We start from the raw sequence: 17,478 nt of genomic DNA on the forward strand, positions 1-17,478 counted from the left end.
AAATACGTGAATTTCGGGTAGATTTTCAAACTAGGCGAATTGAATATTGAAAGTGATTTGTAACTTCCGGCTGCAATGGAGGAATAATGTGAGAGATGCACCCTGTTTATATGACACTGAATACGTAAGTTTCTTAGTATGACCTTCAATTACCAACGAAGTTAAAAATTTCGTTACTGAATTCTTGATGTCTGTGTGTGTCTGTTATTTGCGATTTTTTTTTTTTTCAATTTGAGCCCTCCAATCGATAGAGCATCAAAAACTATCTGAAAGAAGTGACAGAGTTTTTCGCGTCACTCTTACCGTTCCCCAGATTCGGGTTCCGATTTCGGGAGATTTAAGGAGCCATATCACGGGAAGTGTACGTCAGAGAGAGATCATATTGATGTTGATCAATTCCTAATAGGATGGTGAACATTTTGGTATCAAATAGTAAGCAGTGGTCACTTGCCAACTGGCCACTGTTTCCCAGATATTGACCAAAAAGTCTGGATTTCGGGAGATTTCAGGAGCCATTATCTCGGGAACCGTAAGTCAGAGAGAGATATTTTGCGAACTTTTCAATTTTCAGCCCACCATTTTGAGCATATATCTTCGTAAAACAACATATCATAGAGCGTTTCAACGGAACTCTTAAAGAAAACATGTGGAGAAAATTTAGTACTCAAGAAAGTTATACATGGGTAGATATATTAGAAGAATTGTTTAATGATTATAATAATAAAGTACATAGAACAATTGGTATAAAGCATGTAGTTAGTAAGAAAAAATAATTCTTTTCAGGTTCGTTCTAGCAACGTTCCTGAAGCACTATCAACCGGTTATTATCTAGAAATCAACACTAAGACCAAAAGTTCTACAGTTTCTTACTACATCCGATTTTAATAATACAGCTAAACCCACATAAAAAACTCGTTTGTTTCCTCCTATTACCGTTTCACCCTATTGGAATCAGTATTGAAACCGGAAACAGTAGTATATTTCTACCACTTCCGGTTGCAATAAAGGAATGAAGTCGAAGAAGGAACGTATTCTTACGATATTAAATCCAAATTAGAAAATCGCTTCTCTCTAGCTATTAACATTTTGCACTATTGTGATCAGTAGAAAAAGAACTGATTTTTTTCTGCGACGTGATTTTAGTAACTCTTGTAGGACTATCAACCAGGTGAAGGTATTGACATCCGACGTTTCGAATGTAGACATCGCATTCATCTTCAGGGATTGTAATAAAGAGACCGGAGACGTGAGCATGTATATATAGTGACGATCTAGGAGCAGAGCTATGAATGAGGGCTTGTGGTTGGCTGAGGAATGCTGGCTCCTGATTGGCTGTTGTTCTCGCTACGAGAAATGACCTTGTTGAATGTCTGTTTCTGTTCCTGAAAAGGGCAGACCAGATGGGACTGAGTTGAAACCCAATGTCTCTATTGAGACTGTTCCGGCTTCTTTTATTGTTCTTTCCCAAAAATTGCTGAACTTGGCAAGAACAATAAGGGACAGAACAATAAAGGAAGCCATAGGTATCTCACGGAAAGGAACAGTCACAATAGAGCCCTATCAGTCCCTATCTGGTCGGCCCTTTTCAGGAACAGAAACCGACATTCAACATAGCTATTTCTCCTAGCCACAACAACAGCCAATAAAGAACCAGCATCCCTCAGCCAATCAGAAGCCAGCATTTCCCTCAGCCAGTCACAAGCCCCCATTCATAGCTCTGCCCCTAATTAGTCACTATATATAAATGCTTACGTCTCCGGTCTCTTCATTATAATCCCTGAAGATGAATGCGATGTCTGCATTCGATACGTCGGATATCAATGCCTTCACCTGGTTGATAGCCCGAGAAGAATTACTAAAATATTGTGATGATCTTTGGTTCAATCCCCCAGTTCCAGTCAAGGGAATACTATTTTGTGAGGAAACTAATTTACTAACGGTGTGCCCTGGGATTCGAACCCAATTACCATAAGGTAAACCATTCCATCACCCAAGGTTCGGTACACCATTCAAATCTACGAAATAATGTATCGTCACTTACCGGTAATTTTAAATTACAGAACAGCAAACAAATTACATGAAAGAGGAGAATGAACAAGGTACTAACGGTAAGTACCGGGTTAGTTCCTTCCCCTATCTCTAAATAACCTCGGGGAACGGGAAGAACTGGACTACACTATATTTCGGGTCTGAAACAAAGGTGCACTAACGTTACAGCAACAATTGCATTGGAATTCAACAACCACAAAAGATCATTTGTAATAAATACTTCACGCATATCAATGTGAAGCAAAATTCCAACATCACTTTAAAGCCACTCGTAAACACACACGGGATATATATATAAATGAACGTCACTATATTTGTGACTTCATGCCTCTTGAACCACCCGACTGATCTCGATCAAATTTTCAACATAGATGAGGTTCGAGCCTAGGAGTGTTTTCATCATTTCACTTTGACGGTACAACACAGGGGAAAGATACACAAAAATAAATACTATTTAATAACTTTAACCACCCGACCGATCTAGACCAAATTTTCAACATAAATGAGGTTCGGACCTGGGATGTTTTTTATCATTTCAATTTGATAGTGCAACTTAGGGGAGAGTGAAGATATTTAAAAATAATCGAAAATGACTGATATTGTCGAATCCATTGCTTTCAGAGTCGCTGAGGTAAACAGTGATACTTCTCCTGCGATTTAAATCCAAATTATTCATCTCTGCAACTTGGGGGAGGAGGAGGAAGAAGATATATAAAACTTAGTGTCGAATCCATAGTTTTCAGGATCGCTGACACTAACAGTGACACTTCCGAAGCCGTTTAAATCCAAATTCAGCCCTTTTTGTCCAAAATGAAACGTATATATCCCGTGCAAAGAACGGGTATTCGCTAGTGTATTTTATATATATTAGCGTCAATTACCCGCTTCACTGGATTAAAATAAAAACAAAATTAGTAACATGCTCCGTTTGTCACATCATTTATATATATATTTCTCATCATTATATATATTTGCCCTCAGTTGCACCGTCAAAGTGAAATGATAAAAACCACCCCAGGCCAGAACCTCATCTATGTTGAAAATTTGATCGATCCTGGGTGGTTAAAGAGGTACGAAATCACAAACATAGGGTATTTCATTTATATATAGTTTTCACTAAGAGGTTCGGGCTTTGCGCTATGGCAATCAACCGGAAATGGTTTATTTCTAGCGCTTCCGGTTTAAATAGATGGTTAACGCTGGAAATGAACCTATTCTTTGGACGTCGAATCTATTCCGAAAAACCGCGTCTTAATATCTTTTAACGCTTTGGTTTTATGTAGATCAATATCGAAATCGGAAGTACTAATTAATTTCTACCACTTCCGGTTTTAGTAAAGCGTTACGGATTTAGATGGTGTTTTGCTGAGACACTGAACTGATTGAAAAAAAAAAACAGCTTGTCGCTATCTATTACCAATTTTTTTTATGGTGATGAATATTAAAACCAGAGACGGTTTATTTCAACTACTTCCGGTTTGAAAATGAAATGAAATCTCTAAGTTTTACGTCCCACGGTTATGCCGGTTAGGCTAAAGGAGACAGTAATGATGAGAAATGAATGAAATGGTGGAATGAATAAAATGCGAGGAAACGGGAGAACCCCGAGAAAACACACGAGCACGGTGTTTGTCCACCACAAGTACATACGGCGCGAGCTGGGATGGAACGAGGGACCCCAAGCACCGGAGGTGAACGCTCTACCACTGAGCCACCGCGCCCCCTACTTCCGGTTTGAGTAGAGGGTTAAAGAAGAAAATGGAACCTATTCTTAAGACGCTGAATCGATTGGAAAAGACTGCTTCTCGATCCCTCTTACCTTTCTAATTCTCATACCTGTCGATAGATAGGTGGACGGACAGACAAGACGCTCTGTAAGATTTTCCACACACTTACGCATTTCAAGTTAAAAATAGAAAAAATAATAAATGCGAACGATTTCAGTCCTACCAGAATTTGTCATGTGTAGTTGAACTGATGCAATGTCCAAAGCAGAAGTAAATGTTTATTTAACCTGAATCCAATGGCCTCAATGGCAAAAACATATAGTTAGGCAAAAAGTGGACTGCCTCCCATTATGGTTAACGTACCGGCATAGTACGCACCGACATAGTTTCCTTATTTTTCATTGTCTGAATTTAGTTTATTTATTAATGTTTTTCTGATCTGACATATTTTTCATTTATTTGTGGACTCTACATTATTCTTTAAACCTTATTTAAAAAAAAGTTCTAGGTATTGCTCCCTTTGTAGTATCTTCCAGATACTGAAATAATGGCTGTGAATAAGACAATCATAACGTAAACTGTTGTTCAGAACAGGACTGGCCAATAAGCTAAACTCATTGACGTTTACGAAATTATTTTACGAATTCTTGATAAGAGTTCAAATTCTCCCTAAAGCACATAAATTAATAAACAGCTTTAAAAACTTCCCAAACGGTAATGATGTATGTACTAGAAAATGCAACTGGCTAAGAGTTACCAAATCTTTTATACACTGCAGGTCTATTTACATCGATCGTCTCATCTTAACTTTTGGTCTACTTTGGGAAACGTTGTGATCAAACATACATATATATTTTAGTTCTGGCCACTGACCTATAACCAGGGCTAGAATTTTTTGGAGAAATTTTCATACAAAAAAGGAAAGGAAAAGGTGCTAAAATACGTAAAATAAAAGAGGCAATGAGGGCACAATCTCTGTCACCTGTAATTGGCAATAGAAACTACGTACCATTATATATATATATATATATATATATATATATATATATATATATATATAATGAAAGTTTGTGACATCGTACCTCTTGAACCACCCCGATCTCGATCAAAATTTCAACATAGATGAGGTTCGGGTCTGGAATGTTTTTTTTTTTTTATCATTTCTGACTGTGAAACGTAGGGGACGGGGTGGAGAGAAATATTTAAAAATGATCAAAAATGACCGATATTAGTGTCGAATCCATACTTTTAGGCATCACTGAGAGAAACAGTGACACTTTCGATGCCGTTTAAATTCAAATTCAGTCCATTACGTCCAAAATGAAACGTATGCTTCCAGTAAGAACGGATATTCTGCTAGTATATATATAATATCCCTCCATGTAAACGCGCTCCACATGGTTAGCAACAATAACAACAAAGTAGACGACGAACATGATCATGTGATACGGAAATAAACGAACGTCATCACCAATCCGAGGATTTCCGAGGGCCAAACAGGCTACAAAAAGACAATGCAGCATCTCAGAAGCTATCAGTCTCGACAGACTGATCACTCCAATCCCTTCTTCTGGCTGTGATTGGGCCTTGAGAACTACCTTAACCCAATCTCTCGGCTGCGACTAGACCCTGAGATTTGCTGTCTCTGTCCTTTGGCTGTGACTGGGACCTCGAGGTTTCCTCTCTCTGCCTTGGCTGCGACTGGACCTTGGAAGACGCCTACTCTTTACTTTCGTTATAAAGGTTTCCTCTACATCTTCGGGCAATCGATGAGAGAAATGTGGGGAACTCATTATTCCCCATAATGCGTTGTCTGGTGCTGTAAGATGCGAGCTTCGTGGGGGCCATTTCAATAGCGATGGAGATGCTGAAAAATCACTCCAAATTCAGCGGCCTGGAAATTGTTCATTAAAACAATCACGTACTTGAAGTGGAAAATGGCCTGCTGCCTCGTCCTGCTGTATCCATACATGATCCATGAATACCTTCTGCAGCAGCTCAGATATTAATCATATTTGCCACACGTGTAAATAATAATGCCCATTCACATATTCTTAAAAAGTCCGAACAAGCATAGTGACGTTATTCCAGCCCTCTACTTTAACGGTTCCTACAAGTTCTGATTTAAAACAAAAAATAAATTCCCTGAATTTCAATAACTTCGTAAGAATTCCATGACTACATGAAATTCTTGTTAATGTTAACTCGGCCTCCTCTTCCCCTTCAGCCGACCCTCCTCACGAATTTGACAACTTCATTTCAGCATTTTCTTGTATTGGCTTTGCTTTTACTTTCGTATCTAGTCACTATTCTTTTCGTTTTGTAAAAAGACTTCACAACTGTCTATAAACAAGATTACATATCTCTACGTAGGAATATGACCAAAAGGAAAGCAGTAGTTTCTTTGAATTAAAACTATTAAACTTGAATTAAAAACAAAATTAATGCAAAATGGTGAACAAACGCCGAAATTCGCGCCAGAGGCTTACTGAAAATTACGTCAAGGAAGTTCTTTTCTTCTTGATCTCGTGCAGTTCGATATCAACGACTAGCTAGCTTTACACGGTATCAATCAGTATTGATCACTTTCCCGTTTCAGGCGTCCCAAACTTCCAATGCCATCTATTACTAATAATAATAATAATAATAATAATAATAATAATAATAATAATAATAATAATAATAATAATAATAATAATAATAATAATAATAATAATAATAAACGGATGCCGCACAACTTCACAGGAAATTTTTTGTGCAACCTGTGACTTCAGTTAACTTTCCTCGACACGCTGGAGAGTCACTGGGTAAACAGTGCAAGTGACTTAGTAGGTTTACAAATATTCAAGTCCCAAGATTTATCACACTATCAATGGTTAATAATGGATTTACACTAAATATAGTTCTGTTACTTTTAAGTGTTCTTCATTTATCAAAACAAAAACGTCCGAAAAAATTCACATTTTCCTCTCTCTCCCTAATTTTTTCAATCAATTTCTCTGACATTTCCTGACCATCTTTAATTCCCTGAGTTTCCAGTTTGTAGGAACTCTGTATCACAACATAAAGCGTTTCGTTCCAATTCTTGCACATAATGACGACTTCCCTTAGGCCAGAAGACTACATTTCTCCTCTGTAAACTGAGATATACCACACATTCAGTGTAACTGAAAATAACATTAGTGACACAACATTTGGAAATTGTGTCAACAAAGCACAGCAGGCTATTGCATGTCGTTGTCAGACAATTATAATTCACAAATATAGGTCTAAATGCTTTCATAGCATATCTTTTTAATGTGATCACGTAGTTTAAATGTGTCATATTCAGATCAGCTGTTCTCTTGTGAAGCGACTTAATTGGAGATATCTCAATTGACAGAGCGAAAGCAGCACTTGCTTTCTCGCGCATCTTCTTTCGACTATCACGCAGGTTGTCTTTGACACATCCTGAACCAAACTCAAGTTTCTCTCAATCAAGCAGGGTTGCTTTACGAAGTGGATCTTTGCCAAAGTGATCTCTAAACCCAATCACAATTTGTGTTATCGTTCGTGCACTCCAAATACTCATATCAACCGTACATTTACAACTTGAAGGCACGGATAATGCTTCAAAACAGGGATACTACGCAGTAACGTCTGTGAGCATGAAAGTATTGTTAACCAATGCCACAACTAAAATTATACACACATTGTACTCCATGATACTCAAACCTAGGAATACGGAGACTTCTTGGACATGTGCCGATGTCTTGAGATACTCATGTGTAGCTTTTACGTTTTTAGGCAGAAGAGGTTTGAAGCTGTGACGTCTCTGGAGTGAGTTAAAGGGTCGAACTAAACTCACCTCATTTCATAAAGAACAATGAGTTGATTATGCATACGAAATGTTGGCTCTCTATGTACTCAATCAGAACGAATTGTTTGATCGTATATCTGTATGACCTAAACACTAAAGTTATGAGAAAACAGTGGAAATATTCCCCACACTCCACCACCCAAAAATCTCGTGGGCAGCCTTCTGTCAAGAAAGTCATGATTTCAGTTTCTTCTGGAATCGCAACGGAGTAATTCTTACTGGTTAGCTAGTCATCGCGTAGCTAAGATATATTACTGGTAGTTTGATTTAAAAGTTTCGTGATGCTCTAAAGGTAAAGCGCAGTGGCATACACAGCAAAGGTATCCGTGGTCGATAATGCTCCCGCCCACGAAGTTCAGAAAACACTGAACGTTGTACCAAGTCTCAGTTATTCGATACTTCCCCACCCACTAAATTCCGCTGACTTCACATCGTGAAATTTCTTGTTCACGAAAACCAAGAATCGTTAAAGAGAGAGAGAGAGAGAGGAAAAAAAAAAAAAAGGATTTTGGAGGCTGGAGTTACTTTCGCAGTGCACCACTGGTTTTCTAGACGTGACACTTTCTACAAAAAGCAATGTCAACATTGATTGGTCATTTGGATAATTTCGTCAACAATTTGACGGAGGGCCGTATCTCAAAATTTCAATTTTTCAGACATAAAGAAAGAAATAATAATTCCGTAGACAGGAAAGCAGTTGAATATGTAATAACTCCTTACCTATTCTAGATAATTATGATGTGGAATTATTGATCATGAATATTTACCTTTTTCTCCTCTAGGGAATTATGTTTCTTTCTTTATATCTGAAAAAGTGAGATTTTGAGATACGTCCCTTCGTCAAATTGTTGACGATTTGCTGCTTTGCACATTGACTATGTAGAAATCATCTAATAATCATCTCATAATTTATCCAGTGAGTTGATTCCACCCCTGGAGGGAGATTTAGAAATATCTGTAAAATAACCATCTACAGTACTCAAACCCTCTTCATTAACTCAAAAAGTTTTCTAGCCAAAACTTCTTTACGCATGAGAATAGGTGGAGATTAGAGGGTGCTTAACTGATGATAAGGGCGGATATTCCAACAATTTCTATATATATATTTTTGCCACAGCATGTTGTCCAGAAGACTTGAGTACCACTTGCTAGTTAGTAATCAGTAAGAAAAATACCTTTTGCATCACAGAAAACATTGGCCAACTTTCAGCAGGCGAAATAGAATTCCCCTGCTTTGGTGTAGAGCCACTGGCTTCCACCCATTGCTTTGATTGCTATTTCAGTTTCTGATTTTGTGGTAGTTATTGACTCACGTCTCATCCACAGTAACAAATCAGCAAACAAAGTCAGTTGGCTTCTTTAAAAACATATTTTAAGCATTGCTAAGAAATCAGTTTTCATTCAATAAATGTGGCACCCATTTTCCACAAAGCTTTCTCATATTTAATTCTTCACGTAAAATGTGCCGTACTCTTTCTTGTGATACGCCTATGGCATCAGTTATTTCATACACCTTTTGTCGCCGATCGTCCAATAACATGCTGTGTTCTTTCTCGACGTTTTCATCTGTAGTTGCGGTTTTAGAACTCCTTCATATGAATCATCTTCCAGACAAATACGGCCATGTTTCAATTTAGCTGCCCATTTCTTTATTGTTGAAAATGAAGGAGTAGGCTTCTCATAAACCTTTACCAACTTAGATAAATTTCCATTGGCTATAAACCGCCCAAAACAAAGACTTTTATAACGGCACGATATCCTAGTTCATCCATTTGAACGAAACACAAATAACACGTATAAAATAAACTTTTCGGTAAATAGTTGACATTATTGAGAAATATGGATCAAAGTAACAAGAGCAAAATTTTATTGATATCAGTGCATCTTTCTGCAAGGCCGATAACTTTTCCTTTGCCCACTTATGTCTTACTATCTGGAAAAAATAGTGTCGGAGAAATAATCCCCCTACCATTGTCGGGAAAGAGATCAGAAGGGGTGACATGTACAATCGAAAACAATAAATATTATTGACGAATCCATAGTTTTCTGGGTCACTGAGATGGACAGTAACACTCCCGATGCCGCTTAAGTCCAAGTTCAGCCCTCATTAGCATCCCTACGAGGGATGGAAAGTCGCATGCCAAAACAATCGGAAACGATCTATATTAGTGTCGAACTCTAGCTTTCAGGGTAGCTAAGCTGGTTATGACAGCCCCGATCACACTTAATGTCAAGTTTAGCTGAAGAGTCACACCACTAGCATTCCTAGAAGTGGGATAGAGAAGGGGTGACATATTAAAAAATAATAGAAAAAGACCAATATTAGTGTCAAATCCATAGTTTTGGGGTCACTGAGATAAATTGACACTTCAGATGCCGTTTTAATGCAAGTTTAGCCCCATCGCCATGGAAGGTGAAAAGGGATAAAATAAAATAAAGTGTCCAAAATAACCGAGATTGGGGTCAAATCAATAATTTTCGAGATCGGGACAACAGCTTAACACCTAAAATGACTTTTGGAATACAGTTAGTGCGAACCTTAAGCTGGGCTTTTATCATGTCACTTCGATTAAACAAGGTATTCTAGAGCGGTAAGGTGTTTTAAAATTCATGCCAAAAATACAGTATGCTACGGATTATTATCATTGCATTTTCACTGAAATGCACATGTTACTGAGGAAGGAGATTTAAACACTTTCCATACACCTATTCTCCTCGTGTGAGGAATGTGTATTTCAGTTAGTTCTTCGTTAAACCTTTACATACCTTTACCCCCTTAGGATGTCTATTTCAAAGCATACGATGGAAAAACAAGTCAACCCAATTATTAATTATTTTCAAAAATCAATTTTAAACTGTTGAGGAGTTCGTGAGGTAGTCTACTTTGACATAAATTTTTAGCCCCAGCCCCCTTTGGAAATGCAAATTTGAAAGCGACATGGTACAAAATTCAGCTCGAGTCAAGAGCTATGTTCCAAAATTCGAATTCATTTTAAACAGTTCAGACGTTTCCCTGCGATCATGAGATGGGGAGAAAAATACGGAAACTACTATCTTTCTCTCTTTTACAGCGGAATTTTCGAAAAGGCTTGAATACATTTTAACAAGGAGTATATACATCGGGTTTAATCTGCCTAATTTAAGGACTCGCAAGATACACTTTTTTCTACATTAGATTTTTGAACTCCCTTGTTCCCATATAGTAAGAAAGGAGGAAACAACCGATTTTTTTTTTTTTTACACCAAATCCTCTATAGGTGCGAATTCTAACGCGAAGAGTGAAAAAATGACTGGGTGGACCGGGACTCGAACCCAGAACCTCCGGCATACCGTTACGATGCGTTAACCATTACACCACCCTGTCCGCTTCCCAGAACAGCCAGCCACTCTCTCATTCTCGAGGTCGGTGCTCTGATCTCGGACCACGTAGGTTGTACCACAGACCTCTGCTGTGATTGAACAATCCTGTTTGCGTTAGAATTCGCATCTATAGAGGATATGGTATGTAAAAATAATTAAAAAAAAAAAAATGCTTGTTTCCTCCTTTCATTAGTATGTATGAAATCACAACCGTCATAAAGGTGCTCGACGTATGGACATACGATTGTCCAGTCACAGCAGGGGTCTGTGGTACAATCCACGTGGTTCGAGATGAGAGCACCGACCTCGAGAGTGAGAGAGTGGGTGGCTGTTGTGGAAAGCGGACTGGGTGGCGTAGTGGTTAATGCATCGGCATGGTATGCCGGAGGTCTCGGGCTCGAATTTCGGTCCAGTCAGTCACTTTTTCACCTTTTGTTCCCATTAACACACTATTTTCATAAATGTAACGTGATTAAATCTTGACCCTAGCCAAGTGTTAACTGTTCCGAAATTCATTTCAAATGGTTCAATCGTATTCCCGTAATAACGAGACAGACAAAACTGATATTACTGTATTTATATGAACTGTAAAAAATATAGAAATTGCCGCTTTTATTCGCAGAAACAGAATTTCCTAAAACACTGGGGACGTGTCTAATAAATTTTACTTAGGAGTCCATATACCTACTTTCATCATCTTAACATGAGAGACTCACGAGATACTTTATTTTTGGCATTGACATATATTGTTAACAGTTTCCTTCCCTTTGAACCCCTCTTCCTCCTTTAGAATACGCATAGAAACTTTTTAAATTACTTTCGATTTACTGTTTCTTGTATGTCAAGGCAACGGTGTGGATTTGTATAACAGCCAAACAAGCAAACATTCATTTTTATGTACAAGGTTTGTTACCAACCCGTTCTACATACAGCTCCTATACAATCATTCTTCGCTAAATACAAGGGTCATTCAGAAAGTAATGCCTCCAAGGTGATACCTTTATTTGTGTCGGACAGATAGCACCGATATAGGTTATCAGTGTCAGCTACAAATGGTGGCATCATTTTTCAACATAGTTTCCATTACGGGCAACACTCTTGCGCCAACAAGGAAAGTTTTTTCATGCCATCGGAGAAAAATTGTGGTAGCTGCTAGTGATACCATTGCCGAACTGCTGCTTCCACTTCTGCGTCACAACTGTAGCGTTGGCCTTTAAGTTTGGGGAAGAGCCAAAAGTCGTAGGGCACAAGATCTGGACTATAGGCAGCATGAATCAGAATGTCAATAACACTTTACCAGCAGATAGGACAACTTTGTATATTTTGGTGGAGGACAGAACGTGTGGCGGTGGTTGTAATGGTGTATCCACGACTCGTCACCGGCGATTAATGTTCCTGGGCGCACAACCTTCCGCAGTCAGAAATTCAATGACAGCCTGCTGTTTCAACCGGGCGTCACTACTGGATGCCATGCATTGGTCCATTACTCTGGAACGAGAAGCGATAGGAAGGTGAAACAAATGACATTCTATAGCTAGACATCAGTGCATTAATGGCAAATAGTTCAGAATGTTTGCAATACTATTGACCAAGTGGGCTTGGAGGCATTACTTTCTGAATCACCCTCGTACATTAATAATTAAACATAGGAAGGGAGTTTTGAAAGTAAATCACCTAGGGGCAATACATTTAAAATCATCTCAAAATTTGCTTGGTACAACTTACGAAAGGCCCTGGAGAAAACGGGATTGTCGCCTGCAGGATCAGAAAACGGGAAATTATGATTACAAAGAGACAATACTAACCGTTAACCTCCGCCCGCTTTGTATATGGGAATGTTAATTACTTATTATTATAAGTTTAAGAACAAATGAGGGAAGACTCACCTTAAATATACCTGCAACTGAGAGAGTAAGACTAGATGTGTAAGATATAACCAGAAATTCTGCCATTTCCATACTAAATGCTAAAATAGCTCCACGCACAACAATCACAATGGTATGGAACAATTCCTTCCAGTCTGAGAATCGAAAAACCTTGCTGCTACTTGCAAATGGAATGCCTATTAATAAAATGAAAAGATCACCATTAGCATGTTATTTGAAAATCAATTTATATATGATATTTCCAGCTTCTTACTTATGTTCCAACGTTTCGCATCACGTTAGCATATTTTCACCGTAAGTACCAACAGATATCAAAACGTAAAGTACATTACTTCATCCCACTCTTTACATAATGCAAGTAGCTAGTTGCCAGCTGGCATAAAGCTTCTGGTATAGACCGGTGGAGTTGAATCGCCCGTCACCGTTGTGAAAGATGTGTTGTCAACGTCACAACATGATGTATGTTTTAGTACCAGGTGTACGGAAAACTTCTATTGACTAAACAAAGTTTCAACATAAATTTACAAGATGGAAATATGTGGTGCTAAAAGCACGAATAGCAGTAGCAACTTTACAGATAAGCATCGATAAGGTCATGTAACAGCTGCAACAGAAGGTACTGCCAAAACCACTGAGGAGGCAATTCGGGTCAATTGCCCAGATCTATCTGCAAAGATTAGTATTCAAATTTCAACACTGTATGCTACAGCCATTGGTATCATACATGGTACAACTATTTCAGTCGGTTCGCACGGGTTTCCCGAACTGGTTGTTAAAATAACCCACATGCAGAACTTAAGAAAAAACTGGTTCTAGCATTATTTTTGAGGATCTAATACATATTTTATTATTTTCCAGCTTTTAAGGAGACAATTATATCCTTCAGCAATTAAGACATACAGTTTAAGGCAGGACAGGAATGACAGGACTGCTATTATCATTGGAATAAATAAATAAATAATATATAATAACAAATATTATAATAAATAAATAATATATAATCAGCTGACGAGTTTACGAAGGCACTTAAATCATTTCCTTCCGGGTCATCAGGAGGTATGGACAGTCTCCGTCCTTCAATATTAAAGGACCTCCTACTCTCCCAAGACTGCAAAACTAAAGACCACTTGACTAACGCCATCTGCGATTATCTCCACCTGATTATTTCCGGTGATGTGCCCACGGAAATTAGACCTATTTTCCTTGGAGCATCACTAATAGCTTTGAGGAAGAAAAGTGGCGGCATTCGTCCTATCGCAATAGGCAATGTGTGGAGGAGATTATCAGCCAAAATAATTTGCCATAGAATTAGAGAACCTCTAACACTTTTTCTATCCCCACACCAACTGGAAGTTTGCGTCTCACATGGAGCAGAAGCAGCAGTCCACGCTGCTCGTATGTACTACTCTTTTCCATACCAGCAGGAGAAAGTGTTTCTGAAAATAGACTTCAGAAACGCATTTAAAGAGTTGAATCGTGACTCTATGCTCATACAGGTAAAAAACAGTTTTCCATCAATTTATCGATACGTACATCAGTGCTACTCGCAACCGAGCAACTTATACTTAGGAGATGAAATAATCCTCTCTCAGCGTGGCGTACAACAAGGCGACCCTCTTGGCCCTGGTTTGTTCGCACTAACTTTACAATCCATCGTTAATAGTATCAATACAGAACTGAACATATGGTATTTGGATGACGGGACTATAGCTGGAGACAAGGATACAGTACTAGAGACATTAGAAATGATCCGTAGACGGGCTAAGGAGATCGGATTGCAAATGAATTTCTCCAAATGTGAGGTCAGTTTTCTCGGAGTTTCCAATGAGCAGTCTAATAACCTCTTCAAGCTGTTTGACGAAGCCGCGCCTGGGATTCAAAGAATTTCGACAAATGACGCCAGCTTATTAGGAGCACCATTATCTAATGAGGCAAGACGAACAATATTAAAAGACAAAATTTCTAAATTAGAATTCTTCTTTACAAGTCTTTCCTTGATTTCAGCTCACTCTGCCTTTTACCTACTACGTGCCTCATTGTCCATGCCAAGGCTGCTATACTTTCTTCGCTGTGCTCTATCTTGGCGGGATGCTGATCTTCTGGAATGCTATGACAACACCTTAAAAATCGGTCTAGAATCTATCCTGAATTGCTCACTCAATAATAACTCTTGATTGCAGGCGTCCCTTCCTGTTAACCACGGAGGTCTCGGCATTCGTCGCGCCATGGATCTGGCTATTTCATCCCTTCTGTCTTCTATGGCGCTAAGCCATTGATCGAGACCATTCTCCAACAAGATCTTAACTTAGTATCGGATTCGGATGTCAACGATAGCATTGCTAAGTGGTCATCTATAGTGGGATCAGATCTCCCTGACCTTGATAAGAGAGGACTACAATCCTCTTGGGACGATCCTCTTATAAATCATCACTTTTCAGCTCTGCTTCAGTCATCCGATAACCCAGAAGATAAGGCCAGACTTCTAGCTACATCATCTCCAGAAGCAGGCGCTTGGCTCCATGCTATCCCGTCACCTTCTTTAGGATTACATCTTCCCAATGACAGTTTTCAAATTGCCAGTGCACTGCGTTTGGGAGCAGATGTTTGCGAGCAACACAGATGTCCTGCCTGTAAAAGTGTCGTAGACAAGAAGGGCCTTCATGGACTCTCCTGTGCCAATAGTGTGGGCAGACATTCACGCCACTCCAGCGTCAACGACATTATCATGAGGGCACTAATTTCAGCAGGCGTTCCTTCTATATGTGAACCGTTGGGATGCAGTAGTACAGACGGCAAGAGGCCAGATGGTATGACCCTAATACCGTGGAAGAAAGGAAAAGCACTTCTATGGGATTTTACTTGTTCCGACACCTTCGCCCCTTCAAATATACAATCTTCCTCAGCACAAGCTGGCAACGTGGCTGCTCGCCGGGAAACAGAAAAGCGCAGGAAGTATAGCAATTTACTCGACAAATATCATTTTGTCGCTATAGCTATCGAATCAGGTGGTTCATGGGGTCCCGAAGGCCTTAACTTTATAAAAGAAGTTGGTTACTGCATTCATTTATCGTCAGGAGATGCTAGAGCAACCTCGTTTCTACTGCAACGCATCAGCATGGCAGTACAAAGAGGGAACGTTGCGTCAGTTTTGGGAACGCTACCCTCTGGTAAGGCACTGGAGGAAATCTTTTGTTTGTAATCTCGGCGAAGGTTTGAGGATGCTGTTGCGAGGCTTATCACAATAACGTGTATTAGTGGATAATTATATTTTGATAATCTGTAAAATGTAAACTGTGCACTGTTCAAGGAATGTAATATTTTGTAGTTTTGCCAGCGGACTTAATGCAAAGTGGGATCTTATTGTTGTCTAATTTCTAATTTTAATTAACTTTGAATGTTACAATGGACATATATATTGAATTATATGAAAATCTCGTATTGTAGTCGGGATTGCGTAACTGTACATTTCTAAAATAACATATATATATATATATATATATATATATATATATACGTGGTGTGATTTGAAAGTTTTAAAACAGTTGGCAACACTACTCAGGAGGAGTAGATATAATCGCCCGTTAGCATGAAAACGGTGGCTTGGTGTGTCCTTGAGATATGTTGAAACAAGTACCGAGATATTTTTATTCAGTACGGCGTAGCAACCAGTTGAGTGCGTGTGTGTGTGTGTGTGTGTGTGTGTCTTGGCGGATTTTTAAGTGCGCAAAATGGATGAAAAATTCGAACAACGCGTTTGTGTGAAATTTTGTTTTAAAACTAGGAAATCTGCTTCGGAGACTTACGAACTCTTAAAAACAGCTTTTGGAGACAAATGTCTGGACCGGTCAAACGTGTTTATCTGGTTTCACAGAATAAAAAAGGCCGCGGGTCAGTAGAGGATGACCCCGGTCTGGCCGGCCTTCAACATCAGAAACTAACGAAAACATTGCGAAAGTTGGCGATTTAGTGCGCTCGAACCGTAAACTTACAATTAGGAGATGACTGAAGACCTGAATTTAAGTTTCTATGCGGTTCAGTCAATTTTAACTGATGATTTGAACATGCGTCGAGTGTCCGCGAAATTCATTCCAAAAGTGTTGTCACACGAGCAGAAACAACACAGACTTGGTGTGTCCCAAGAACTGTTTAATCGAGCCGAAATGGACTCAGATTTCTTGAATAGGGTAATAACAGGTGATGAATCATGGGTTTATGGGTATGATCTAGAAACAAAGGCCCAATCTTTTCAGTGGAAGAGCCCACATTTACCAAGACAAAAGAAAGCGCGACAAAGTCGGTCGAATGTAAGGGCAATGTTGGTGTTTTTCTTTTTTTTCTTTTCTTTTTCTTTTCTTTCTTTCTTTTTTTTTTTTTTTTTTTGAATTCTAAGGGTATCGTGCATCATGAATTTGCCTCTAGGGGGGCAGACAGTCAACCAGGGATACTACAAAAGTGTCCTTCAGCGTCTGCGCGAAAATATGTGGCGGGAAAGGCCTGCCCTCTGGAAACAAAAGAATTGGATTCTCCAGCACTACAATGTATATTACAGTGTAACTGTGGAACGACTAGAGGAATTGCAACCAAACTTAGTAGATAT

The 17,478-nt window shown here is 38.9% G+C and overlaps 1 protein-coding gene across 7 annotated transcripts in view; it reads right to left on the reverse strand.

The window, feature by feature from the left end:
• The window catches only part of LOC145673765 (solute carrier family 35 member H1), a 232,607-nt gene that overhangs the window by 5,239 nt on the left and 209,890 nt on the right, over window positions 1–17,478 (reverse strand). For all 7 annotated transcript variants that reach the window (XM_081743520.1, XM_081743518.1, XM_081743519.1 and 4 more), the window contains exon 7: window positions 12,882–13,057. In XM_081743520.1, the coding sequence (XP_081599646.1) occupies window positions 12,882–13,057 (176 nt within the window). The remainder of the gene's footprint in view (window positions 1–12,881; window positions 13,058–17,478) is intronic.

The sequence above is a fragment of the Thermobia domestica genome, chromosome 17, assembly GCF_964235325.1.
Source record: "Thermobia domestica chromosome 17, izTheDome1.hap1.1, whole genome shotgun sequence".
Taxonomy (NCBI): domain Eukaryota; kingdom Metazoa; phylum Arthropoda; class Insecta; order Zygentoma; family Lepismatidae; genus Thermobia; species Thermobia domestica.